This window comes from Pseudonaja textilis, chromosome 1 (assembly GCF_049901715.1).
Source record: "Pseudonaja textilis isolate UNSWEBS1 chromosome 1, rPseTex1.2, whole genome shotgun sequence".
NCBI classification, from domain to species: Eukaryota; Metazoa; Chordata; class Lepidosauria; order Squamata; family Elapidae; genus Pseudonaja; species Pseudonaja textilis.
Window position 1 is genome coordinate 45691040 of NC_141990.1, and position 24771 is coordinate 45715810.

The window sequence follows — 24771 nt, forward strand, 5'->3', positions numbered from 1 at the left end:
GATGCCAGCAATTCTTTGAACAAAATTCCTTTTTGGGTTTTTCTATCAGCCCCTTTTTTTAATTTAGATGAAAGGGGATCTGGCAAACAAAAATAGAAGTGAGCACTTTTAAAAAATCATCACTGTAGTTTGCTTCTTCATTTCTTCATTAATTGTTCTTAAGGAAATACCGTGTTTCTCATATAATAAGGCTGGGTCTTATTTTTTTGAGCCCTGAAAAAATGGCTAGGCCATCTTTTCGGGAGTGACTTAATTCCACCCCCTTGCATCTTCAGGCGGGTGGGCGGTGATGGCTTGGATGTTGACCTCAGCGTTGGTGGGGCACTTCGCATTGGGGTCAATACAGGCAGCACCATATCCAGGTGTGCAACAAAAGTACTTCCTAACGGCAAGCCCCCCCACCATTACCCCCCATTTTGCATGTTTTAATATAGGCCTTAATTTGGGGGGGGCTTAATTTCATTTCATGCCTATAAAACATGCTGGGACTTCCTATTGGGGGAGGCCGTATTGTTGGAGGGAACAGGGAACATGCCATAGAATCAAAAATTCTTTAGAATATTTAATATATCACTAAAATATAAGATTTAGAAGCATCTATACATATTTCTATATATACCGATGAAAAAGTAGATTCCCCTGTGACCCATGGGACATATTCTGCAATAGCACTATAATCTCAAATAGATGGAAACACACATACACACACACACACACACCCCACAATATATGAAGAACTAAATCATAATAGCGATTCAATCTAACACATCAGCACGGTCTTAACATTTTTCAAAGTTACTATCCCTTCTACAAATGCTTATTCTACCTTCACCTTATTGTTAAATTCAACACAGGGTGGATTTGTGCTAAAGGGCTACATGTGGCTCCTCTTCAAAAGCATTCAGAAGCTACAGCTAGTATAGAATGCCAGCCATTCCAGGAAAAGAGGCTTGCTGTGAACTCAGTCTATCAAGGAATTTCAGCCCAAGAACAGCCTTTTCCAGTATGGTCCCAGCCTTGTTGAACATTCTGACACCAGAGGTGAGATCTACCCACCACCCTTCTGGCCTTCCAGAAAGGTCTTAAGGCTTGGGACCTGATGGGGATCCATCTTCACTGGATGTGATTGACAGGGTAAGAAAACTTCACCATGGGCCATCCATCCCCTTGGTTTTAGTTCTTATTTAAGTCTTCCTAGTTTTAACTGTTTTTATGTTCATCGTTTTACTATTTTTAAGCCACCCCAAGTAACCTTCCCGGTGACTTATATATATGGCATATATATTTAATAAAGAACTAAATAAAATAATGATGCCACCACTTAAATGGTACAGTCCTAAAGTCAGCCAAAATTGTATTAAACAACATTGGCTTAAAGCAGGGGTGTCAAACTCACGTTGTCATGTCAGTGTCACATGACGTATCAGAACTTTTTTCTCCTTCGCTAAACTGGGTGTGGGGTAGCCAGTGCATGATGCATCTGGCCCAAGAACTGGGAGTTTGACAGCTCTGTCTTAAAGCATGCATTAATTGTGGTACTGAAGTGAAATAGGCTACACAAGGTTTGTGCAAATCAAGTCTTTCTTTTTTCATGCATCAGTTAGGATTCAGAGAAAAAGTAGTTATTCAAAACAGCCAAAAGAAATAATACATACAACTGCATAAAAGCTATCACTGACAGTAAAACAAAAATGTTTAACAGCATTTCTCAAACTAAGAAATGTGTCAGGACATCTCTTCAGGAAGAAGTTTGCAACTGAAGAGCTACCCAATATAGGGCCTTTCATGTTCCACCAATCTAACTTTTCATAGTGGTAGGTCGCATGGAGGTGTGAAAGTTAGCAGGTCAAAAGTAAACAACCCAGTCCTGGATCAAGGCACTACTTAAAAAGGAATGGGCAGAAAGTGCACTTTCACAGAAAATATAATTGTATCTGGCCATTTACATAGAGGATGCAGGACAAAGAAGCAAAATAAATTGGATTTTCATTGCAGTATAAATGGAACTGGAATTCTTTCATAATGGTTTCATGGTTCTGCTACAATAAATCTGCTTGTCTCAGTCTTCACGTCCTGAAAAACTCTTGCAGTATTTTGCCTTGCCAGCTGAGAAGTCTGATAGGAAGCATCTATAAAGCAAGAAGCCTATATAAAGAAGTAATCCAAAGGAGTGAGACAAGCCTGTATAACCTCCCTTTACTTATTTAGCCTACATGCAGAATATATATCAAGGAAAGCTGGATAGGAAGAAAATGAGTACGGGTTTAAAATTGAAAGAAGAAAATTGGAAGAAGAAATATCAATAATGTGCACTACGATAATGAAATTATTCTGATAGCTAAAAATGCAAATAATCGGCAAGTTCTAGTAATGAAAGTCAAAGGGCACAGTGGTAAATGGGACAAGGATTAAATGTAAAAATCAAAATAATCACAACAGACACAGTCCCAGAATAGACAATGAAGATATTGAAATGATGGGTAGCTTCTGCCGTTGAAGATCATCTATCAATAGAAGAACCAGCAGTCAAAAATACACTGCAAACTAGCACTTAATAAAGTAGCCATGAAGGAGATGAAAAAGATATTCAGATGTCATGATAGCTATAGACAAAGATCAGAATTGTTCAGGCAATGGTTATCCTAGTGGCATCTCGGGAAGCAAAAGTTGGGACTTGAAAAAAGCAAGATTGAAAGAATATTGATACTTTTGAACTTTGGTGTTGGAGAAGACTCCTGAGAATCCCATGGACAACCAAGAAAACAAACAAACAGTTCAATGAATAAATCAATCCAGAGTTCTCACTTAAAGCACAGATGACCAGGATCACATTATGATATTTCAGATACATTATGCAAAGACTTAGTTCTTTGGAGATGTTTATAATAGTGAAAAGTTATAATAACAGAATCTTGCAAGACTGAATGCATTTAATCCTCCTCTCCCTCCACCCCCTTATCTTCATGAGAATTAGGGAGAGCTCTGTCTGAGACATTTATTCAGCTTACATTTTTGTCCTGGACTTAACCCAGGGGTGGGATTCAACCTGTGTTATTACTGGTTTGGTGACTATGTTTTGCGTGCGCTTCACGGACAGCTGAAAAGCGCTGCGCACAGGTGCACAGCATTTGAAAAACCTCTTTTTTCCTGCTTTTTCAACCTCAGCTGTGCCACGCAAAGCAGCTGAAGTTGAAAAAGCAGGAAATAAAGGACAGGTAAGAGCCCAGGTGGGTGGGTGGGCCAAACAGCAGCAAACACAGAACTGGTTCAGAGTTTGCTGCTCTTCAGAGCTACTGGTTCTTTTGAACCGGGCAGAACTGGCAGCATCCCAGCCCTGACTCAATCCTCTTTTATCTAACCATTATCTTGAGAGTGGTTCTTCTCCTGTATTCTGTCCAATACAGGTTGCTAAAAGTTGATACTGATAGAACATAATATATCAATCAATGAAAGATTAAAATTACTTTTTTCATCAAGCCTGTCAATTGTCCCCTGCCCTAAAGTAAACTGGTTTGCAAAAGAGCCAGATGATCAGCTTCCAAAACTTATAATTGCATGGTTGCCATTTTCTTGACGGCCCTGAATAAAAAAATAAAATCTTAGAATAACAATCATTTCTTCCCCCCACTACCACCCATGAAAATTGCATTATTACATTCCTGTTTAAAGGATTAAACAGCTTTTTGCAAGAAAGCATTAATCATCATCATCATAATTTAGCTCATCAGTCTGTCACTGCAAAAGACAAGAAGTTCTTCCAAGCAGCTTGTCCATGTCTACAGGTCAAGGTGAAACTCATCCATTATATTGGACAGCTAGCTATCTCAGTTTCCACTGTCCAAACCTGCTTTCAGGTTATGCTCAGGTTTACAGGATAAGTCAGAACACATGCAAACTATTTTTATCATTAAAATGTTTTGCAAACTTGTCACAGCAGGTTGTAGGTGTTACGCAGAGGTCTTTTTAAGACAGGACAAGGACATGAAAGCCAAAAGGGAATAATCAAGCTGGGAAAAGTGGTTTCCAGCAGGTGCAATTCCTGTTCATGAATATCCTGGCTTATTTGCAATTCTAAATGTTGCCTAGCATCACCAGGATAACTGTTTTTCAGGTACATCTTGACACATACACAATCTTCTTTATTTCCGAAGACTGTGGCTAATATTTTTGTTTCAAATGAGATTCAGGTGCCCACTTGAGGTTAATCCTTCAAGGGAGGTTCAAATCATAGAAATACTTTAGCTCTAAGAACTAATCACATGACTGCAATGGATTGTCTATAATACACTAGGTCCAGTCAAATATATTCCAAACTTTCCTGTGGGCAGTAGTAGAAATAATATAAGAGGTGGCTTTGTTCTCCTAATGCAGAAGTCTCCCAACTTGGCAACTTTAAGGCTTTGGACTTCAACTCCCAGAATTCTCCAGCCAGCACAGCATAGCTACCATAGAGTTGAAGTACACAAGTCTTAAAGTTGCCAAGTTTGGGGACCCCTGTCTTAATGCTTGCAACTAGCAACTGAACTATTACTTGCATGGACTGGGCAACCCATTGCTGCATTCTGCTCCTGCAAGATTTTCAACAGGACCCTAAAAGAAAAAGATGTGCTAAGCTTCCGGTAACTTAATGGATCTCTTTAACTAAAGCACTCTTCATTCCATCATTAAAAAGTTGGAAAAAATAAGTCTAGAATTCCAATCTCAACCCTTCCAGTGATATCATTACATGGCTTGCAATACTTAACCCCTAGAAAATAATTTGTAAGTGGAGATTCCATTCACATGAACATTTCTCAGCTATAGGAAGCCATATTTATTGCAATGAAGTTGAAATGCTTGTTCAGTGGAATGCATCATGCTCTGGAAAAGCAGTATCAAAATACCAGATGTCACTTCTATAAGGGGTAAGAGAAAAGTTTTAAGCTAGCAATCTTGTATCAGTGTGCCAAGAAATATTAAGTAGCACTTCCCCTATTGCACTGTCTAAATTAAACATTATCATAATGTCTATGGAGATTCTCAATCACCCAGGTTATGGCTGTCCCAAAGATGGTTTTCTAAAAGGCAATTGGACTATCTTGGTTTTTTTTTCCCTTAAAAACATTTTGCTTCTCATCCAAGAAGCTTCTTCGGTTCATGTCACAACTAAACTGAACTGAAGATGCTTCTTGGCTGAGAGGTGAAATGTTTTCAAGGATAATAACCAAATAACCAAGAAAGTTATTTTGGACAAACCATCTTTTGGATAAGTGTGATGGAAATTCCTGAATTGAACTGCTCTCAAATCCTGAAATTGAATCTGCCGCCATGCTATAAAAATGAAATGAATTCCAGCAATAAAATATTCTGGTGAATCCAAAAGTACAAAAAGCAGGCACCAAATCACTGAAGAGTTTCTCCTGATAAATAGCCTTTCCTGATGCAGGTAATTCTAATTTCTCACTACTGCTGATATGACTTATTCAATCATTCCAAGTTGACATTACTTGTTAAATAATCAGCCTGGAGAAGTCAATTTACATTGAACCGCAAGGCTTTATTGTGTGGTTTGAGGGTATCATTATTTCTCATCAGCCTAACTTACCTCACAGGCCCCATTGTGAATCATGTATGCTGCCATGAGTTGTTTGTAGGAAAGCTGCAATTCAAACTTAATAAAGTAAAATTATAAAAATATAACTGAATTATCTTCAGTCAGGGAAAGCTATCTACCTTCTCTTTGCTGAACTGCTCTTACTGGGTTATTTCAATAGATAACTACACTGAGGCCTGAAGGAAGCGATAGTGGTATCTTGGTAAATGAGGAAAGGGAAAATTTCCATATGGTCATGGAGATATACAGGTGGAGGTAGTAGAAATAAAATCATTAAGAATCAAGCCAAGAGGTCAGAGGGCCTGGGTTGAATTCTAAGTGAATTTCAAAAAAGGCAGACATTAAAAATCCATAGGTCAGGACCGGGCTGTTCATTAAGTATTTTGAGTTGATTTCCCCAGGTGTCCTATGTAGGGAATAGCAACAAGTGCTGCAGACCAAGTGTTCTTTGTGCATCCTAAGCTACCTTGTGGTCTTCGGGCAAAGCTTAATTCCAGGGCCAGTGTTGAAGAAATCTACAAATGCTTGTCCAATCAAAACCTATCTAGGAGAAGATACCATCTTACGTCAAACTTTTAATACCTTTTGTCAGTACAGGTAGTGTTCAACTTACTACAGTTCATTTAGTGACCAAAGTTACGACGTCACTGAAAAAAGTGATTTGTGACTGTTTTTCACACTTACAACTATTGCAGCATGCCTGTGGTCTGGATGCTTGGCCACCGGTTTGGGTTATGATGATTGCAGTGTTTCAGGGTCAGTGATCACTGTTTGTGACCTTCGGACAAGCAAAGTCAAGAGGGAAAGCTAGATTCATTTAACAACTGCAGTGATTTACTTAACAACCATGGCAAGAAAAGTCATAAAATAGGGCAAAACTCACTTAAATGTCTCACTTAGCAACATAAATGTTGGACTCAATTGTGACCGTAAGTCTACTTGTACTGGAAATCTGTACCACAATTATTTTAGACACTACCTAGCAATCTGTATCTATAAATACGAGTGACTCTGGTGATAAGTTGAATTCTAATATGCCATTATTATGGCTTGAAACTAGGCTTAGTAGATGGACTTCTACAAACATGTATCTTGAATTCTTAATTTTTTATCATAAGATTGCTATTTACTAATTAAAATTAGAAATGGTAAAAAGCAGAGCTATATATTCAATGGATACAGACTATAAGATGTTATATTTTGGGCAGTGGGTAAACATATATAGCTCATTCACTAAACTTTATATCCAATTTTAATAGTTTTATAGTAGGTATACACGGGATATGATGACTTAAGTCCTGTTAATTCCAAATCTCTCTTCTACCATATAATTCACTCCTGTCTACAACTCTTGGGGAGAGCTGACTAGGTTTATTATCACTAGCCATTTGACTCTGGATTAATTTGTTTTTCCTCTGACTTACAGTACTGGAGAGATGCTAAGTTCTTTCCACATTTTGACCTGGTGGGAATTTGTGTATTAATGGCTAAATCTCTCTTCCAGATTGAGACTGTTATATTGGCTCACTAAATTTTTTAAATCTTTATTTCTTATAGATAAAGAAAAAGGAATGAAAATTGCTTTCTAAAGAAGTTGATTTTAGCTACTCTATTCAGACCCAAATTTCACATTAGTTGAAACATGAAAATAAACAGCCCAGTCCATAACTAAAACATATCCTATATCACAGCTAGTTTTACTGACTCTACTTGGTGCAAATTTTGTACCAAGTCTAATTCCTTGTGTGTCCAATTACACTTGGCCAATAAAGAATCCTGTTCTATTCTATTCTCTACTTGCCATGTGTACTCACAATGGCATACACAGAAAAAGATCAGATCACAAATTCCAGCTTTCTCTGCATCCCAACATCTGAATATTTAATCAGAAACAAAAGTCAAAATGAAATGCATTTTCTGGCCACTGGAAACAGTCAGAACTCAGTATGAGTTATGAATCTCTTATTCCATTGTTACAGTAGGAAAGATAGCAGTCCATGCTAATTGCTACCATTCAATCACTTTTTGGAAAAATCATCCGTTCCAAAATTTAAAACAATTTTGAAACCACAAAAATACTCACAGGAAAGAACCCAGTCAAAATGAATCAGAATGCTTTCCTTCCCTAAGGTTCTGAGTAGAGAGTCAGCCTTCAGTTAATTAAATTAAATAAATGCTCAGTCAACACACCAACACACTCACACACACACACACACACACAGCAGAAGGAAAGCAAACTATTTATCTACATTATTTCATTAACACCTGTTTTAGCAGTTTACAGGCATTAAGCATTTTAAGTGCAGCAGGAAAAGCAAGCCACTGGAAAAAATAAGAGAATCCTAATTATCTAAGGTAAATTGCATCATTTGCTATGGGAAATTTTATTCCCACTGTTATCAGCCAAGCATTGCATTTGCTTGGTTCTGGCGTATTAACAGAAATGAGAGGAGAATGAAGTTCAGAAAATTAAGCAAGAGGTGCAAAAAAAAAAAAGAACCCAGATCATAGCTTGTATTTGATCCATGGCAGTCACTAGAATTCTTTCTAATTGCTTCGCAGTTTCGCAACAGTTAATCTATCAGACTCTTCATGTCCTGGGAAATAATTTCTGGCAATATTTGCCATGTCAGCAAAAAAAAAAAAAAAGGACAATTAATTCTGGTGACTCCTTATTCCCACTATATTGGAGACAAATTTTATGTTTTCTGTATTTTAAACCATAGCCACAAACACTTCTACTGACCTAGTGATCACTGAACAGGTCACTAATACTTTCCTTCAGCAGCAGACATACAAAACCAAACATCAGAAGCAGGTAACTGTATACCAAATGACCCAAAAATCAGGGCAGATCTAGCAATTACCAGTTGTCGCAAAGCTTACTACAACTATTTGTAGTAACAAACTTGTTTTATATGGCCACTCAACTCACTTGCATGGGTGGCATACAGTTAAACCACAGGTAAGATCATAATCTTCTACCACTAAAAACAATTAAAAATTTAAAAAATTACATTTAAAATTCAGTAATAAAAAGACAGAGACAATATAACCATTTAATGTGCTGCATATTTCCTTGGGACCTCGCAGTCCAATGGCATCTTGGCCCAAGTTTTAAGGCCAGAAGGGCTGGGATCAATCTCATCTTAGGAGAAATGAGGTTCTAGAGCAGTAATGGCTAACCTTTTCTATGTTACATGCCAAAAGTGCACACACATGCGTGCGCTTGTGTGCCTGCACTCATGATGCAATGTGTGTGTGACTCCCCCACCCCCTGCGCATGCGCGTATGACCCCTGCGCATGCACAACACACGTCTGTATATGCGTGCATGACCCCCCCACACCACACACCTCTGTGCATGTGCACACGAACCCCCCCACAGCACACTGCATGCTTCTGCACACTGCGCAAACATCTCCCACACACGCATCTCCCCCGCGCATGCGCAGCAGATACCCAATGATCAGCTGGCTAGTGGGGGGACACGCGCATGCACAGTGGGGCTCTTCCAGGCAACCTCTCACATGCCAACAGAAGTGGCTCTGCATGCCACTTCCGGCATGTGTGCCATAGGTTTGCCATCACGGTTCTAGAAGGTAGGTACAACAGCAGAAAAGGCTGTCTCTCTCTGGATTCAAATGAAATTCCTTGGTTGATGGGATCTGCAATATGCCCCTTCTGCTGGTCCTGATGTGGCAAATTGATGTAAGTGGGACTATATAGCATCAATCCCTGGATTCCTCACCAAATAAACATGATGTAACTCCAGGAAAGATGAAGTCTTTCAACATTCAATGAGAGTAATGTAACTCTGTGAGACAGGGGAGATTTTCCATAGATTACTGCTGGGCAAGATTTATAATTGGATTTCTAACTAGGAGGTGGAATGGCTGTCAAATAGAAAATCCACCTCCTGGAAAACAGCACTCCTGTTCTGGATGATTAAAAGTAGCCTTTGCCTTAACTCTCTGTCTCCTCAGCCAAATCTTCAGATGTGGGAGCCAGCAGAGTCCAATTAGCCTGCAGAAAGTAAAACAGATGCACAGTGTATCCTTGTTTCAAGAGATTTTAAGTAAAATTGACCTATTAAACTTCCTTTCTGTGAATCTACTATGATATATGTGTGGATTTGACTGATTAAGTGTACGCTGTCAAGTTACTTTCAACACTTAGCAGCCACTAAAATAGTCTTTCTCCAGGTTGATGTCTCCCATTCTACTCCTCTGGATCGTCCAATGTAATTGAGTCTACCCATCTTGCCAACAATCCTCTTCTTATTCTCCTTCCACTTTTCCCACTGTGAAGGACTTCTTTAAAAAAGCAGGTTGTTTATATAATTATTCAAAGTAGGATAATTAAGCATCATCGTTTGTGTTTCGATCAAAAGTTCTGGAGTGATTTACTCTACAATCCATTTGTATTCTTGACAATCCATGGTATTTTCTGAAGTCTTTTCCACCATCAGAATTCAAAAGGATCAATTTTCTTTCTATACAGAATATTACATGGAAAATCATTGGCTGCAAAATTCTTATCTTGGTAGGTATTCTACAAATCATGGCATCTGAATATTTTCTCTGAGGCGTTATTTGCTTTCTACTTATGGAATATTTCTTGATAACTATTTCCTTTACTATGGATAAAGGTAAAGGTAAAGATTCCCCTTGCACATACGTGCTAGTTGTTTCTGATTCTAGGGAGAGGTGCTCATCTCCGTTACAAAGCCTAAGAGCCAGCGCTGTCCGAAGACGGCTCCATGGTCATGTGGCTGGTATGACGAAATGCCGAAGGCGCACAGAACGCTGTTACCTTCCCACCAAAATGGTCCCTATTTTTTTACTTACATTTTTACATGCTTTCGAACTGCTTGGTTGGCAGAAGCTGGGACAAGTAATGGGAGCTCACTCTGTTATACGGCGCTAGGGATTCAAACCGCCGAACTGCAGACCTTTCTGATAGACAAGCTCAGTGCCTTAGCCACTGAGCCACCACGTCCCAGTTACTATGGATAGTCGATTGAAAAAAAGACAAAAATTATCTTCCACTTTGGTATTTTCACTATCAATCCAGGATTGGTTGCTGTATCTGTTGTCATTATTTTGGTCTTTTTCATATTTAATTTTAATCCCATTTCTTCACTGTCTTCCTTTACTTTGATTACTACAGCTTGCAAATCATTTTCGTTTTCATTCAGCAGAATAGTTTCATCAGCATAATTCAGTTTATTGATGTTTCTTGCTCTGGTTTTAAAACCATATTCATCTTCTTCCATCGATGTGGATTTGATAGGCATTTTACAAGTAAATGGTGTAAATAATCCCAGCCTGGATTGTTAGGAAATCATTTACACGCATGTTCAAAATGGGAGCATCTGAGAATTAACCATGAATTAATTTACTATACCCTTGTTCAGTATCATAATTTGATTTTTTCTATTACTCTCTTATCACTGATTTTGGCTGTGTCATATATTTTGAAGCCCTGAGTGAATCTGAATCTACAGGGAATTTTACAAATTCTGTATTTGATGAAATATAAATGGTTTATGTATTCAGAGAATAAAACTATAAACAAGCATTAAAAATCTTCTGAATATATAGACACTTTTCATCTCACTATTTTTGTCCAATATGAAATCTTGCAAATTTAACTTCTCCTTTAATGCCTTATAGTTATCTAGTGGTATACTCAAATACAGTGGCCTCAAGTACTATGGGCTGAAGGCCCAGAGAGCCTCAGCGTGTCTTTCAATTATTAAACCAATCTAATCATGTTCTTCTGTCATGCATCCATAGAAGAACTCAATCATTTATCTAAGTCACCATGATGGGTAGGAACAGGTCAGCATGTGAAGATGAGTTGTGGGTGAACGTGGCAGACAACCTCAAGGTGAACTTACTCTGGTTACTTAGATGTGTGTGTGTGCTTTCAAGTCAAGTGTGTGACTTGTTTTGACTACCTGGACTAGACTCTGCTAGTGCCTCCTTGTGCAGTTTAAGGGAAAGTAACTCGTCCAAGGTGCCATTCGTGCCTAGAATTCATAGTCACCCAGTTTCTAGCCTTACACTTTAATTGCTACACCAATACGCTTGCTCTCCCTGCTGGAGCCCATCCTCTGCTGAGATGTTGTGTGTGCAAGCCTCAAATACCAAAATGGGACTTTTTTTTCAAATATAGCAGCTAATTGTTTTACTGATTGCTGGGCATCATTTGCCTTGCTTTGCCTGACAACTGCATTTATTCATCTGCACTTATCTTTCAGTATTTGTACTTCTCAGACCGTTTCAAGGTCATTTTCAAGAAGAAAAAATGCACACAAACAAGCAGAAAGAGCATTTAAACTATCATTTAAAAGCTGATTGTAAGGAGGTAAAGATTAAGCAAAAACATGTACCAAGCTGACTCCATTCGTTCAAACATGAACAAAACAACAGAAATGAATTATGTGCATTTTTTAAAGAAATTACCAACAGAGATGGAAATGACAGGAATGAATTGAGGATAGCTTTGTCCATAGTTAGAAGAGAGATTATGCACCTTCCAGCCATGGACATCTGCAGGTGGGTGAAAGGGAAAAATGCTATCTCATATGGGATCATGTAATTTGCACAAGGGTGCCATGATCCAACTGATGCAAATTATATAACTGCATTGTTTGCACTGTGAAGTCATGATCCATGTGACTTCATTCTGACAGCACAATAGGTTCTAATGGCATTACTGCTGCTTCTTATTCAGATGTAACTCTGCCTTCAGACCCAGAATCCACTCAGCTGGATTGATTATTTGTCCTGCCTAACTTTTATTAACTTGCCTGAGGTGCTTGTGCTCTATTCTAGTGCCAACCAAAGCAATATACTGTAAAATGCTTTGCTTGCTGCAGAAATTTATGCTTAGCTGCAGTTGGATTTTGATTTGTTTGTATCACACACAGAGAGACACACACAGAGACACAAACACACACACTAAAGAGATGACATCTCCTATTGTCAGGCAATGTCCACTGGTAGGCATAAATTGTTTATAGGTTATCTTCGGTTGCCACTGTTTTGCTTGTGTGGCTTTTGTTCTGTTTATATCTCTATATTTTATTGTTACATTCACACTTTAAACTCTCTGCTCAGAGTCATTTTCACAAGCTAGGTGAACATACAAATGTAATGAAAAAAAGAAATCATTCCAAAAGCAATTGTTGTGCAAGGTGTCCTTACGTATAAATCTTATACGTATAAAATGCAAAACAAAGAGCTTCATTTAATACATTCTGCATTTGACATGATGGGAGCAATTTTAAGATAGCATAAAAAGCAGGGACTATATATTTATTGAATCAAATTAAAAGTGTCAAGCCCATGATACATTTCAAAGTTCACATTCTCAAAGAACTTTTTGTACAAACCAAATACAGAAATACATGTTTCTCATCCTAATGCTTTCCACTGGCATCTTCCGCTTGGACTTAGTTGCTCTCCTTTGGCTATTAGCAACACTTAACAGAAGCTGTTTCATCCTTTTGCTTTCCTTGTTCTCACTCATCTCTCAGATTTGCCACCAAAACCCTTGAGGGACTCCCCCATAGCATTATTACAGGACTAAGCAGGTGTTCAACTTAAATCTTAATGTCAAACTTCTCTCAGTCATTTAGTAACCCAACTGATTGCTGGTTGGCTTCATGCCATCACTTCCTTGACCATTCATAAATTTTTAAATTTATTTTTATTTAAGAAAATTTATACAGCTGCCCAATTCACTCTCAGTGACTCTGGGCAGCTTACAAAGATAATATGAGAATGCATTATCGTTTCAAAGATAATTATGTAATGATTTGCTGCAAATCTTGGAAGCCAATAGCCTACTTATTTATTGATACTGTATTTGGTCAGTTGCTAGATTCCCATCATATTTATAAGCAAAATTGTAAATGACTTTTCATAGGTTTGTTTTAAACTTTTCAGTTATGTTGTTTTTCTGAGGATTTGTTTTCACTGACCTGAGCTATAATACAAGATTGGCTACCCAGTTACTAAAACTATAAGCCTTCCTTTGCAGTTCCCAAAAATTTTATGTTTTCCTCAATCCAGAGGCAAACACTGTCCATTTCTGGATCAGTGCTATAGGTACAGTGGCTTATGTGTGCTACACAGTAGGCTCTCAGATCATTGTGGTTGATTCAATGTCACAACAAGAAGGCATAGATCAGTCTCTTAGTTGTATAAAGTGCTGCTTTGGAAGTGAGTTTTCAAAGTACAATAATATACAACTTAACAAGATCAACTGCACTTCTTTGACAACTGATGTTACCATATACTGTATAGTATTATCCCCAGGATATAATTTTAATCCTTAATTTATTCATCTTTAAACAGTCTGTAAAAGTTATATAGGCTGCTTACCTTTATTCCACCATGTGGTTAATCATGACAAGCATATTCTTTCAAGGGAAAGGAATCATATCAATTAATGAAGAAATAGTAAATGCAATCAGTAGTATTTACTCAATGTACTTAATTTAAACTATTGGATTTAACCAATTTTCTCAGTCAACACCAGATGCTTACACTAGCCACACAAAAACCATCCCTAATCTATAAGCCATTAATGTTCTAAATTATTTGTTTAAGTGAGCATGGAATCATATCCATTGTTTCCTTCTGCTGTAATGAGAACAGCATGGTATTTCATCCAGAGTTGCTTCCACATTTGAGGAAGTTTATAAATGAATTAATAATCCTTCTGAGTCCGTTATTATTTCTCTGATTTGTCTGGGCAAGAAAATGTTATCTGCCACTAAGTCTAATAAGAATGAAAGATGATGCTCAATTTAGCAACTTCAGCAGGCCAACAAATAGTGTTGCTCATGCCAGGACAAATAAAGGAAAACTACAATTTTAAAATTACATCTTGGCTCAATCCAGATGTAGTTATACTTAGGACGTATCCCATGTGACATAACCAAGAAATTCAACAACCAGGAGGCAGGTACTGCACTGGATAGAGAAGGGATGTGAAGGCAGCTAAGCCATGTCTAAGTGAATTAATGTGCAGTTAGTGTAAGGTTGGAAAAAAGATGAGCTATGTAAAAGAAGGCTGCAAACACATGTTCTGCAGCCTTCACCTGGCATGAATGGCCAATGTGTGAATCAACTAGGCTAGATGCCATGACTGCCTGTTGAATGCCTACACAAAGAATTGTAATTTTTCAGGTCAGCAACTCAAAGATCCTTACAGAAGTAAGCTGAGGACACTTCTCAGGTTAATGGGGCACATTTAACAGAATAACAGAGTTGTCTTCTAGTCCAACCCACTACACAAGCAGCATACCCCATACCATTCTAGATAAGAATTTGAAAGAACTGTCCCTTTAATAGGTACAGCTTTTTACAGTGCTCAACAGGGCCTCAACTGTCTCAAAAGTGATGAATCATTGTAGCCAGGTATAGTGCTCATTTTTCTGACTGAACTGTATGCTACCAAGAAAGTAGGAAAAAAGATCCTCTCAACAGGGATCAGTCTTACTGAGCATCAACCTTTCCGAGTGCTGGACTCATTGTTCTGGATAATGAGGCCAAGTTTGCAAATTACATAATATATAATAACTCGTAAGGTCTCTCCCACACACACATACACACATCCCATAGGCTTTATTATTCCAGTATTCTTGCAGACTTTATAAATAGTGAAGCATTTCTAAAAACAAGGCAGTTGGCAAAGATTGTACTAACATCCATTCTGAGTAGGGAATGATTATACCCAAACTACTCAGCTTACACCTGCTGTTCCCTTACAATACAAAAGAAAAAAGCCAAAAGGAACAGAGTGTGATTTTAAGGTCCTTAGCTCATTTGATTAGTATGATTGAAACCATTTCAGTTCTACCTCTAGTCATATTATATTCTATCTTATTTTTTGTAACATAAAAGTATTACATAATACAGCTAAAAGAAGCAGCCTCCAGATTTATTTTTTAAGGACATTTTTCTCCTCTCCCCACTTACTTGCCAATAAGCCATATTTTTAATTCAATTATATGATTATTTTGTCTCAAAAGTCTGCTGGCACTGGTTCTAGCAATTGTACAGGAACTGGAACAGGAAGCTTCTAGGAAGAAGAAACTGGGAGTAGCAAAATCTGTTCAAAAATTCAAAATAATACATTCACTGCTTTCATCCCACATGAATGCACAAACATTGAATGCAGGATTTGAACAGCTGCTCTTCCAATCATTTTTCCACAGAAAATTCTCCTCAGGACTTCTGCCATACCCTTTAAAAGACTGAAATCTGTGTTTTTTTTTAATCTGCAATTTTCTACATCTTTCAGAGTAATATTTCCTTCCAAGCATTGGAGTGGATTATGGCAACTTGAGTCTTTTTTACGGTCCACACTAGTTATATACTTGAATTCAAACAAGCCTGAATTCAAACAACCAGTTAATCTAATCTGTGGTTTAACATGTCATGGGAAATATTACCATGGTTTAGTTCTATGTACTAGACTATTCCAATATGCCATATAATGATTTATTTGTTTCAACACATTTATTCATTTACTACAGCTACTACACCAGCCAATTCCCAAAATCTCTGAGCAGCTACATCTGCAATTAGCTTTGAATAAAAAGCATGATCAACCCCAAAAGAAACTACTATAAAACTACATGAACATAATTGCATCATCAAGAAACACTGATCTTCCACACCCCCAAACATATTCCTGAACAGCCACAGCTCTTTAGTGCTTCAGATACACATTATGTAGCTACAGCAATTGTGTTTTGTTTTCCCAGGGTTACATTTTTTTGTTGAAGCTTCCATAAGGATGCATCCTATGGGAAGAGTTAGACATTTAATTTTCCCCTCTAGTAGAGGACTTAAGAACACAAACATGTTCTGACTTGGCCTGAGGACATCTAGCATTGATCTAGCCATTTTACATTCTCATTCAGCTTGTTCTGATAACTTCTGTTATCAGTGGCAGAGGTATAATGAACTCTGTTTATCAAGGTTTTATGCTTCCCAGGTAACTATCACGGTTTTTGTTAGTTTTCTGCTGAATCTAATTTTAGGATATGTGTCCTAAACATCATCAGCCATACAGTATCTTTCAAGCACTATGTTTATATGTTTGATGCAGTGATTTTAATATTCTCACTGTATAGTCTTGGGCATTAGCTGAGCAGTATGCAGGTAGATTGGAAGAGATGATACATTTAAAAAATAAAACTTCTGTAGTTGTCTTCATTGAGATCGATAAAGACTATTCTGGATTTTTTTCTTTTCATGTAGAGAGCTTATAGACTTTGTGCTCCATTAAATTACCAAAGCTGAATTGGTGATGTTTCCAGAGCTTATTTCAGCATTTCCTGATTTCCTGGAAGATTTTTTGAAAGCTACTCATTTGATAGCAAACCAAGATTTTCTTTTATTGTTTTTTTCTTTTATTGTCTCAAATTTTTAACATGCCACTTTTTGTAAGTTTAAATGCAACTCGCCTTATCCGTAGGAGCACAAAGTATTGTGACAAGAATGTTTAGAAGCAGGATAAACAGAAAGAATATTGAAAGGCAACAAAAGCATAGAATTTATGAACCTGACCCAGTAGTATTCTGAAGTATTTAAATTTTAGCTTAAATAATATTTTTCAATCAGAATGGAGCTGGGGGGGACCTTGGAGGTCTTCTAGTCCACACCTTCAAACAGGAGACCACTATCATTACCCTATTTAAACAAGATTCTTAGAGCCAAAACATAAATACCTTTAAATATATTGATAAATTATTCAAACTATGTTCAGAAAGGTTATATAATATATTGTTAGAATTTTAAGAATTTTAAGAACAAGAACAAATATTATAGGCTAATAGAAAAGATTATTTAATATTACTTAAATAATTTGGTGGGAGGATTAGCCAATTGCAAAAAAGCTATAAATTAGTTAGCACATGTTGGACATACGATACAAAAATATATTTTAGTCATAATGGGTGAAATTGAAAATATTCTACAGACTTTCACTCATTCCAGGCCTCCCACACCTTCAACAATCTCTGGAGAGCTCCAGGATAGATTTTTAAAAATTCTTTTTTATATATCCTTTTTACTAAGTTATTATAAATTTTGATACACTGTAACATATCAATACAGTCATACAAAGATAACTGGCATTCTCTTATTCAGGTAGCTTAAGGGTTTTGAAAATATAGAAAATATAGAAAAAATATTCTACCAATATTAATTACAATTTAGGATATCAATATTACAAACACTAAAATAATTCAAAGTCGAATTTAACATTGAAAGGAAAACAGAAAAAAAACTGCTCACTTTTAGCCTTCTTTGGGGTTATTTTTTTCCTCTTCTTTATTAGTTTATAGACTAATAGTTTTTAATCTTATTTTTAAGACCTGACAAACATACACACACACATACACACACACATGCAAAGGTTTCCTTTTTCAATCACATTCTAGCAAAAGGGATGATACCCCCTTGCACCATAACCATTCCCATATTCTTTCACCTACGTATGAGTTTCAAGTTGCCTATATAGCTTACAACTTTATTTCAAAATACCTAAAGAAAACAATTGAGCCTAAAAATAAATTTCACGTGAAACATAGATTATATTTGAAGTTCTTATAAATTTATAGTTGTAGTATAGGATGGCAAAAAAGAATTAATGTAAGCATATATGTGAACAAAGAACAGCTGGTATAAATCCAGAAAACTGGTTTCTTTTCATTTTGTTTTGGATCATGGTTTAAAATAACATTAAAACAGAATTTATAGACTCACCTCATCAACGTTCTCAAATGCATTGATCACATCATATGGCAAACAGGAGAGAAGGTCAATTACAAACCAGGTCTTCAAGTAATTCATGCGGATCAGCTTTGGATCAGAGATCACCTCTCCAGCAGGCCCAACAAATGTGGTGTGAAAATTAAGCACAATGTCTACTAGAAAAATGACATCTACAATGCTGTCCACTACCAGCCAGGCCACATTGTTCTGTTTGGTTTTAAATGAGACGTTGTAAGGGACTAAAATTGCAGTGTAGAAAGTTAAAATCAGAATCACCCAATCCCAAGTAGTCTTGAAAACACAATAATGTAAAATGATATGTGGTGGGGTCTTTGGTGCTTCTTGCTTGTATTGCGGGAGGATTTCAGAGCCCAACTGCAAGACCTATAGAAATTGGGGGGTGGGGGAAGATAAATAAATAAAGAGTAAACTCAATTTTCAATTGAAATCTAAAACCCAAAACATTTTCATATTAACTTACATGGACCATTTTTCCTAAAAAGTTACTTTCCCTTTAAGATTTTCCTGATATATCATCAGCACTGCTATTTTTAAGCCAGTGAAATGCGCTGTTCAAATATCTTTAGAGGACTAGAACCTATGGGAAGCTATTTATATATTAGTTACTTACCTAATTACCTCCAACGTATCTATGCCATTTAGTTGAGCAACTCCAGGCAGTTTACAGGAGGGAGAAAATCAAAATAAGAATGCAGGAACATGTGTCGAAACTAATATCTAACCTTGATATTATCTATGTATATATAAACACATACATTAAAGTCTGTATCCTCTCATAAATCCCTATTGGGCAATGCACCTAGGTCACAACACAGGGAACACCTATATGTCACAGTGAGAAAGAGATATATTTTGAGGAAAAAACAGTTGGACTGTCAGTCCTTTGAGATGACCTTCATGGCATGGGGCTGGGTTATCTGAGAGACTGCCTCTTCCCTATTTCATCTGCCCCATCCTATTAAATTTGACAGAGACAGTATACTGTGGTTCTCCAGAGAATTAAATTTGGCAGGTCACAGGAAATGGGCCTTCTCTGCCTCAGAGAAGAGACAGAGGTATCTGAGTCACCAGGTAGACTCAGCAGTTTGCCCAGTTCTATTGATATCTGATTTAAAAAAGAGCCAGAGGATGTCCCCCACATCCCCCTTGTTCATGGCAGCTACACCAGAAGTATCCACCGAAGCAGGAATGACAATTTCTTCTTCAACCTGGGCCTCACTGCCTGTTAGTGGCATTAGGTCATGGGGATGTGGTTTGTGTGGAAATTGCATACTAACATACAACCTAAGATTTGGGGCATGAACATTGGTTGCCGTTTCCCAGGCCTGCTTTGATTCAGTGCAGCTGTTTCAGGAAGCATCCTCTTTTGCATTTAAAATCCAGAACAATACTAAATGTATTTCAAAAGAAGAAGAACCAAGATGTTGGTTATATATTTCTGGCTTTTTGTATACTGGGTATTGTTGTATTAATTCTGAAAAAATCATATCATTAAACAATAATAATTAAAACTGTCCAAAATAATGAAACATGAACGGGTATAGCAATGCAAGTAGGGTTCCTTCTTGTTCCTGGGAATGTTGGCAGCCATCTATTGAAGGTTACACTGAATTTCATAAATCTATTACAAATAGATTTATAGTGTATTTTCCAATTCTATGTGTGGGCGTTATTCTTATATTAGCATTCTTTTTACAAGCTGAACTATAAAGCGTAGCAAGTCATGTATGGATGTATTTCATTTTCCCACAAATATGAATACATGAACTTGAATCCAAGTAGGAGTGAATTTAAATAAAATCTGTAAGAAAGACAGCTCTGCATCTGAAAGTTTCTATGACAGAATATTGCCAGATGGCCCAATTGAGCAACATGATACACTGTTGCTGAATTGCACACTGCTTGAAAATGTACACTGTTTGAAAATTATTTGGACTTCACACAGGCACAGCACTTCTTTGCTATTCATTACAAAACACTATTTTGTTCAGGTTTCTGCATAATCTTTAAAATAGATGCTGTTGCTGCTTTAAGGAGTTGAATAAAACTTGCTTAAAAGCCAGAAAAAATGGGTGGCTTTGATGGCTAGAGAAGAAGTGTTCACATCTTTGTGAGGTCTGAAGTACTTCTTCCAAGTCATTTCCAAAGTATGTTAATAGGACCTGAGTAGGTAATAGCACCTGGCTAATCTATTTGGACTTGGAAGCTAAGCAGAATTGTTCTCACGTAGTGCTTGGATAGAAGATTAAATATAAATACTATAAGCTCTGTTACCAAAAACAATGGATAGATGTGTCCATGAAGAAATCAGGAATTAAGCTTGATTTAAGGAAAAAATCTTTTTTAGAAAAAATTGCAGAGCAGTTTGCAAAACTTTTTAAAAAATTACATTAGCATGTATAAATCATTCTCTCTCCAGTTTGGATGCTACTTTTTAACAAGAACGAAAGAAGAAACAGATACATTAAAGGCAAGGCAAAAAAAATGATTACTAATAAAGAAATTTGGTCTTACAAAGGTGGTAGAAGCTAGATACGTCTGGTCTGAAGTTGGACCTTAATTCAGGGTTATGGAAACAATGGGAAAGAGTAACTTAAGCAGTGGGTATGAGAAAACAAAAAGAGAAAGAGTTAAGGATGACTGAGTATGGAATGAATATGGATTAAATAGAAATGTGAACAACCAGATGGAAAGAAGTAGTTGACTTAGTTAGACCATATAAAAAGTATGAACAAGGATCAAGCTGCAAAACAAAAATATGAAGGGAGAGTGAATAGCATCAAGGAAAAGGGAATCATTGGGAAAATTATGGATGGATAAAGTTGATGAGATTTGCAAATAAAAGAAAAGTGGGAAATTTGAAGGCAAAGGTAAGAAATGAATCTAGTAAAATCAAAGAAGATTTGAAGGACAAAAAAGTATGGAGAAACATACTGAATGATGTAAACTAGATTATAGTATAATAATTATAAACTAAATTTATTTATATGCCTTTCTTTTGCTTACTATATCTTATTTCATTTCTGTATTTTACATAAATTTCTTTTCTCCGAAAAAGGGAATTGCAAGATGGATACATATTATTATTATTGCTATTACTGTTATTAATCATATTTCTTTTGATTCCCTCTTCCCCATTGGGTTTTCTTTGCAACATCTGTTGATTCCTGATGAATTCTAATAGAATTTGGCTCAGTGGTGTTGAAATAATGAGTGCAATATTTAACTGGCAATTAATATGTGCAGAAACATAATCTTGACCTTTATTGTTTATAAGTAACTCACCAGATGTCCTAATTTAATTTCATATGAAGTCTTGTCAGATGCACCACCAGTTAGTACATAGTTGTCAAACAAAAACCAAAAGGCCCCTTCAAGTGAGGTGTCACATACAAAAACAATTTACAGCAGATCTTAACACTTACTGCATTCAGATTGAACTAAGCAAATAAGCCCAGTTCCAAAACCCATATACATGCCCAAGTTTGCATGTAAGGGAATTCTATGTTTATTAAAAGCTATGCTATATATATCACCAATTTCAGGCAAAGAAATATTGTAGCCATGTTAATCAATTTTTCCAGCTAAGTAGGCTACTGTTTTGTCTGAATTTTTTTTCTAGTAATAGCATGAAAAGCATAGCTGAAGCATCATGGGGAAGGGGAGGCAATGTTGCAATACCCCCAAAAAATCTGTTATTCATAAGTTGCTCACTAAATAACACCCACATTTTTCCAAAACAGGAAACATCAATTAACATATGCCAAAAACAGAATGCCAAGATGACATCAGGGAAGACAGCCTATATGTTCTCCCACACAAAATGGCAGTATCATATTTCTGTTAAGTGCCCCAAATACAGCTCATAACACAGTTTATGCTATAACACAATCCAGTCTCAGTTCACAAGCTTAGGCAGAATGAATCCAAAATAACAAGAAATAAAACTGCACAGGGAATAACTAGGAATGAAGCAAAAAGAATGATAACTCCCATCTCAACTGTAATTCCAGTGATTAACAGTCTTGGCACAGAACTAATCAGTAGGGCACTACTAGGATTTTGAAAGGAGTCTACAAAGACAGGATAGAGATTCTGCATGCAAAAATTGTATAACCTGCTTCCAGTGTTGGAAAAAAAACAAGTATGTAGAAAGAGATTAGCTGTGGAAGATTGTACATAAAACAGCTTTTATAGGAAGAATCAGTGCAGCTTGCCTCTTCATTTGATAATAAAAAGGAAGGCAATGGAATACCACTACAGCCTCATAAATGTAATATTCTGGCCTAACAGGGAATTGTACCTACCTGTGAAATTTTGATTCAATTGTATTCTCTATCAGGTAATCCAAAGGTTAATATGTGAGTTCAATGGTGGAAACAGCAGCATTTGTACATGGCAAAACTAAATTTAAATCTAGATTTTTTACAGTAGGCTTCTTTCACTCTTATAGTGCAAATCGCATGTGGGGCACATGATCTGTTACTTTAAATTACACTCCTATTGAATGCATTGATTAATACACCAATATGTTTGAATTACTGTATAAGAGCATCCAATTTGTATCTGAATTGTTTTTATTCACTGAATAAGTTTAAGCAGTTCTTTTATTGAAGCATTTTAAAATATCAGTTTAATGAACCAGGGGGTACTGAACATTGGGACGCAGCCTAAATCTATGGTAAGAGACAGCTGCCCACTCTCATCTTCAGCTCCAAACTGGTATAGAAGAAAAAGACAATCAACCGAGTCTTAAGCTGGAGAGGGGAAAAAATATTTCTTAGTTACAGAGGGCTTAGTATCATTTAGACCAGTGGTCGCCAACAGTGGACCGGGGACCAGTGGTGGTCCATGAGAAATTTTTGGTGACCTGCAGAGAAATGTCACCCCAAAGTACCCCCAAAACAATTAATCCAGGCTGTGCAGGAACACAAGGCTGTGCTGCCCACATGGCCTGTGGGAACACAAGGCTAGCATCCCTTGCATTGCAAACAACATGAGGTAGTGAGGGGAGAGGCGAAAGGGTGGAGGGGGGAACTTGCCCCACACACCTCACCTGGCCACTGGGCTGCTTCTTTCTGTTTCTTTCTTCTTCTGCTTTTGGCTGCATGCAAGGAAAGCAGCAAAAATATTTATTTTTCTCCCCCAAATTCACCCAGAAATGAGTCTTTGGGATTGTGCAAGGCATCCTGCTCCAAGAGGCTGTGCCAGCAAAGACTCATTTCTGGCAGAGTTTGGGGGAGAGAAAGAAAGACTTCTGCTGCTTCTGCTGCTTTCCTTGGATGAAGCCAAAAAGTCTCTCTCTCTCTCTCTCTCTCTCTCTCTCTCTCCCCTAGAACGGAGCTGGAGAAGGTATCCTGCAATCCCAAATAAAGAATGATTGATCGGTAGGAAAACAGGGTGGGAAATTTTCCTGCAGACTTTTGGGGGGATTTTCCAAGGGGCTCTGGTCTGCGGGATTTAAAATTATGAGTTTGGTGGTCCCTGAGGTCCAAAGGGTTGGCAACTCCTGATTTAGAGAGCCCCAGAATTCAAACCTGTCTTCCAAAGCAGCCCAGCTCCAACTGAAGCTCCAAGGTAAAGTGTAAAACTGTTCATCTTGCCTTTAACAGGCAGTTCACGATTGGATCCGTGTTATGGGACCATGGACCTTTAAATCTCCTTGATTCGCAATGTTAACTCTCAGCTGATTCCCCAACAGCAGATAGCACTTCTGAATGGAAGCTATTGGTTCCAACAGAGTGGATGCTCTTTAAGTTATCACAACATTCATAACATTCAGATGGAGTAGAAACATGAAACCCAGACTTTACCTCTGCTAGACGGGAGTGCTTGTGAACATTCTCTCCTTTCTGCACACTGGGGGCAAGCTGCTGCAGGACTCCTCGGCTACTTGTTAGTGCACGTGTCAAACGAGCAAACTTTCCCCAACCTAAAGAAATTACACAATAGTTACCACCATTTCAGTTCAACAGAATTTGAACAAAAAAAGGCTTTGACCTAAAACAATGCAGTGAATTTACACTGAATTAAGAAAAGTACTAACAACAAAGGCCAAATAGCTTATCCCTCATCTCCTTGGGGCAATAATAAGCAATAATAAGCAATGAATTTTGAATGTGAAGATCTGGTCATAGGCATTCTCATGCAGCTACCTTTTGCATAATTAAAATGAATAATTCATTATTCGAGTGCAGAAAAGTTATAAAGTTTTATTTCAAATTGTCCTCCTACTATGTAAAAAACTCACTTTAGCAATTATCCTGTGAGCATGCTTCTACTGCCACACATCTGGACATATGTGAATGTACGGTGTTTACAAACTGGTTACATATCTACAAACACGAGT

At 37.2% G+C, this 24771-nt stretch overlaps 1 protein-coding gene across 1 annotated transcript in view; it reads right to left on the reverse strand.

Annotated features, from left to right (window-relative positions):
* Nucleotides 1-24771, reverse strand: part of KCNH1 (potassium voltage-gated channel subfamily H member 1) — a 136809-nt gene that overhangs the window by 61919 nt on the left and 50119 nt on the right. The window contains exons 5-6 of the mRNA XM_026695383.2: nt 24236-24354; nt 18393-18785 (exon numbers count right to left, since the gene is read on the reverse strand). Coding sequence (XP_026551168.2) covers nt 18393-18785; nt 24236-24354 — 512 coding nt within the window. The remainder of the gene's footprint in view (nt 1-18392; nt 18786-24235; nt 24355-24771) is intronic.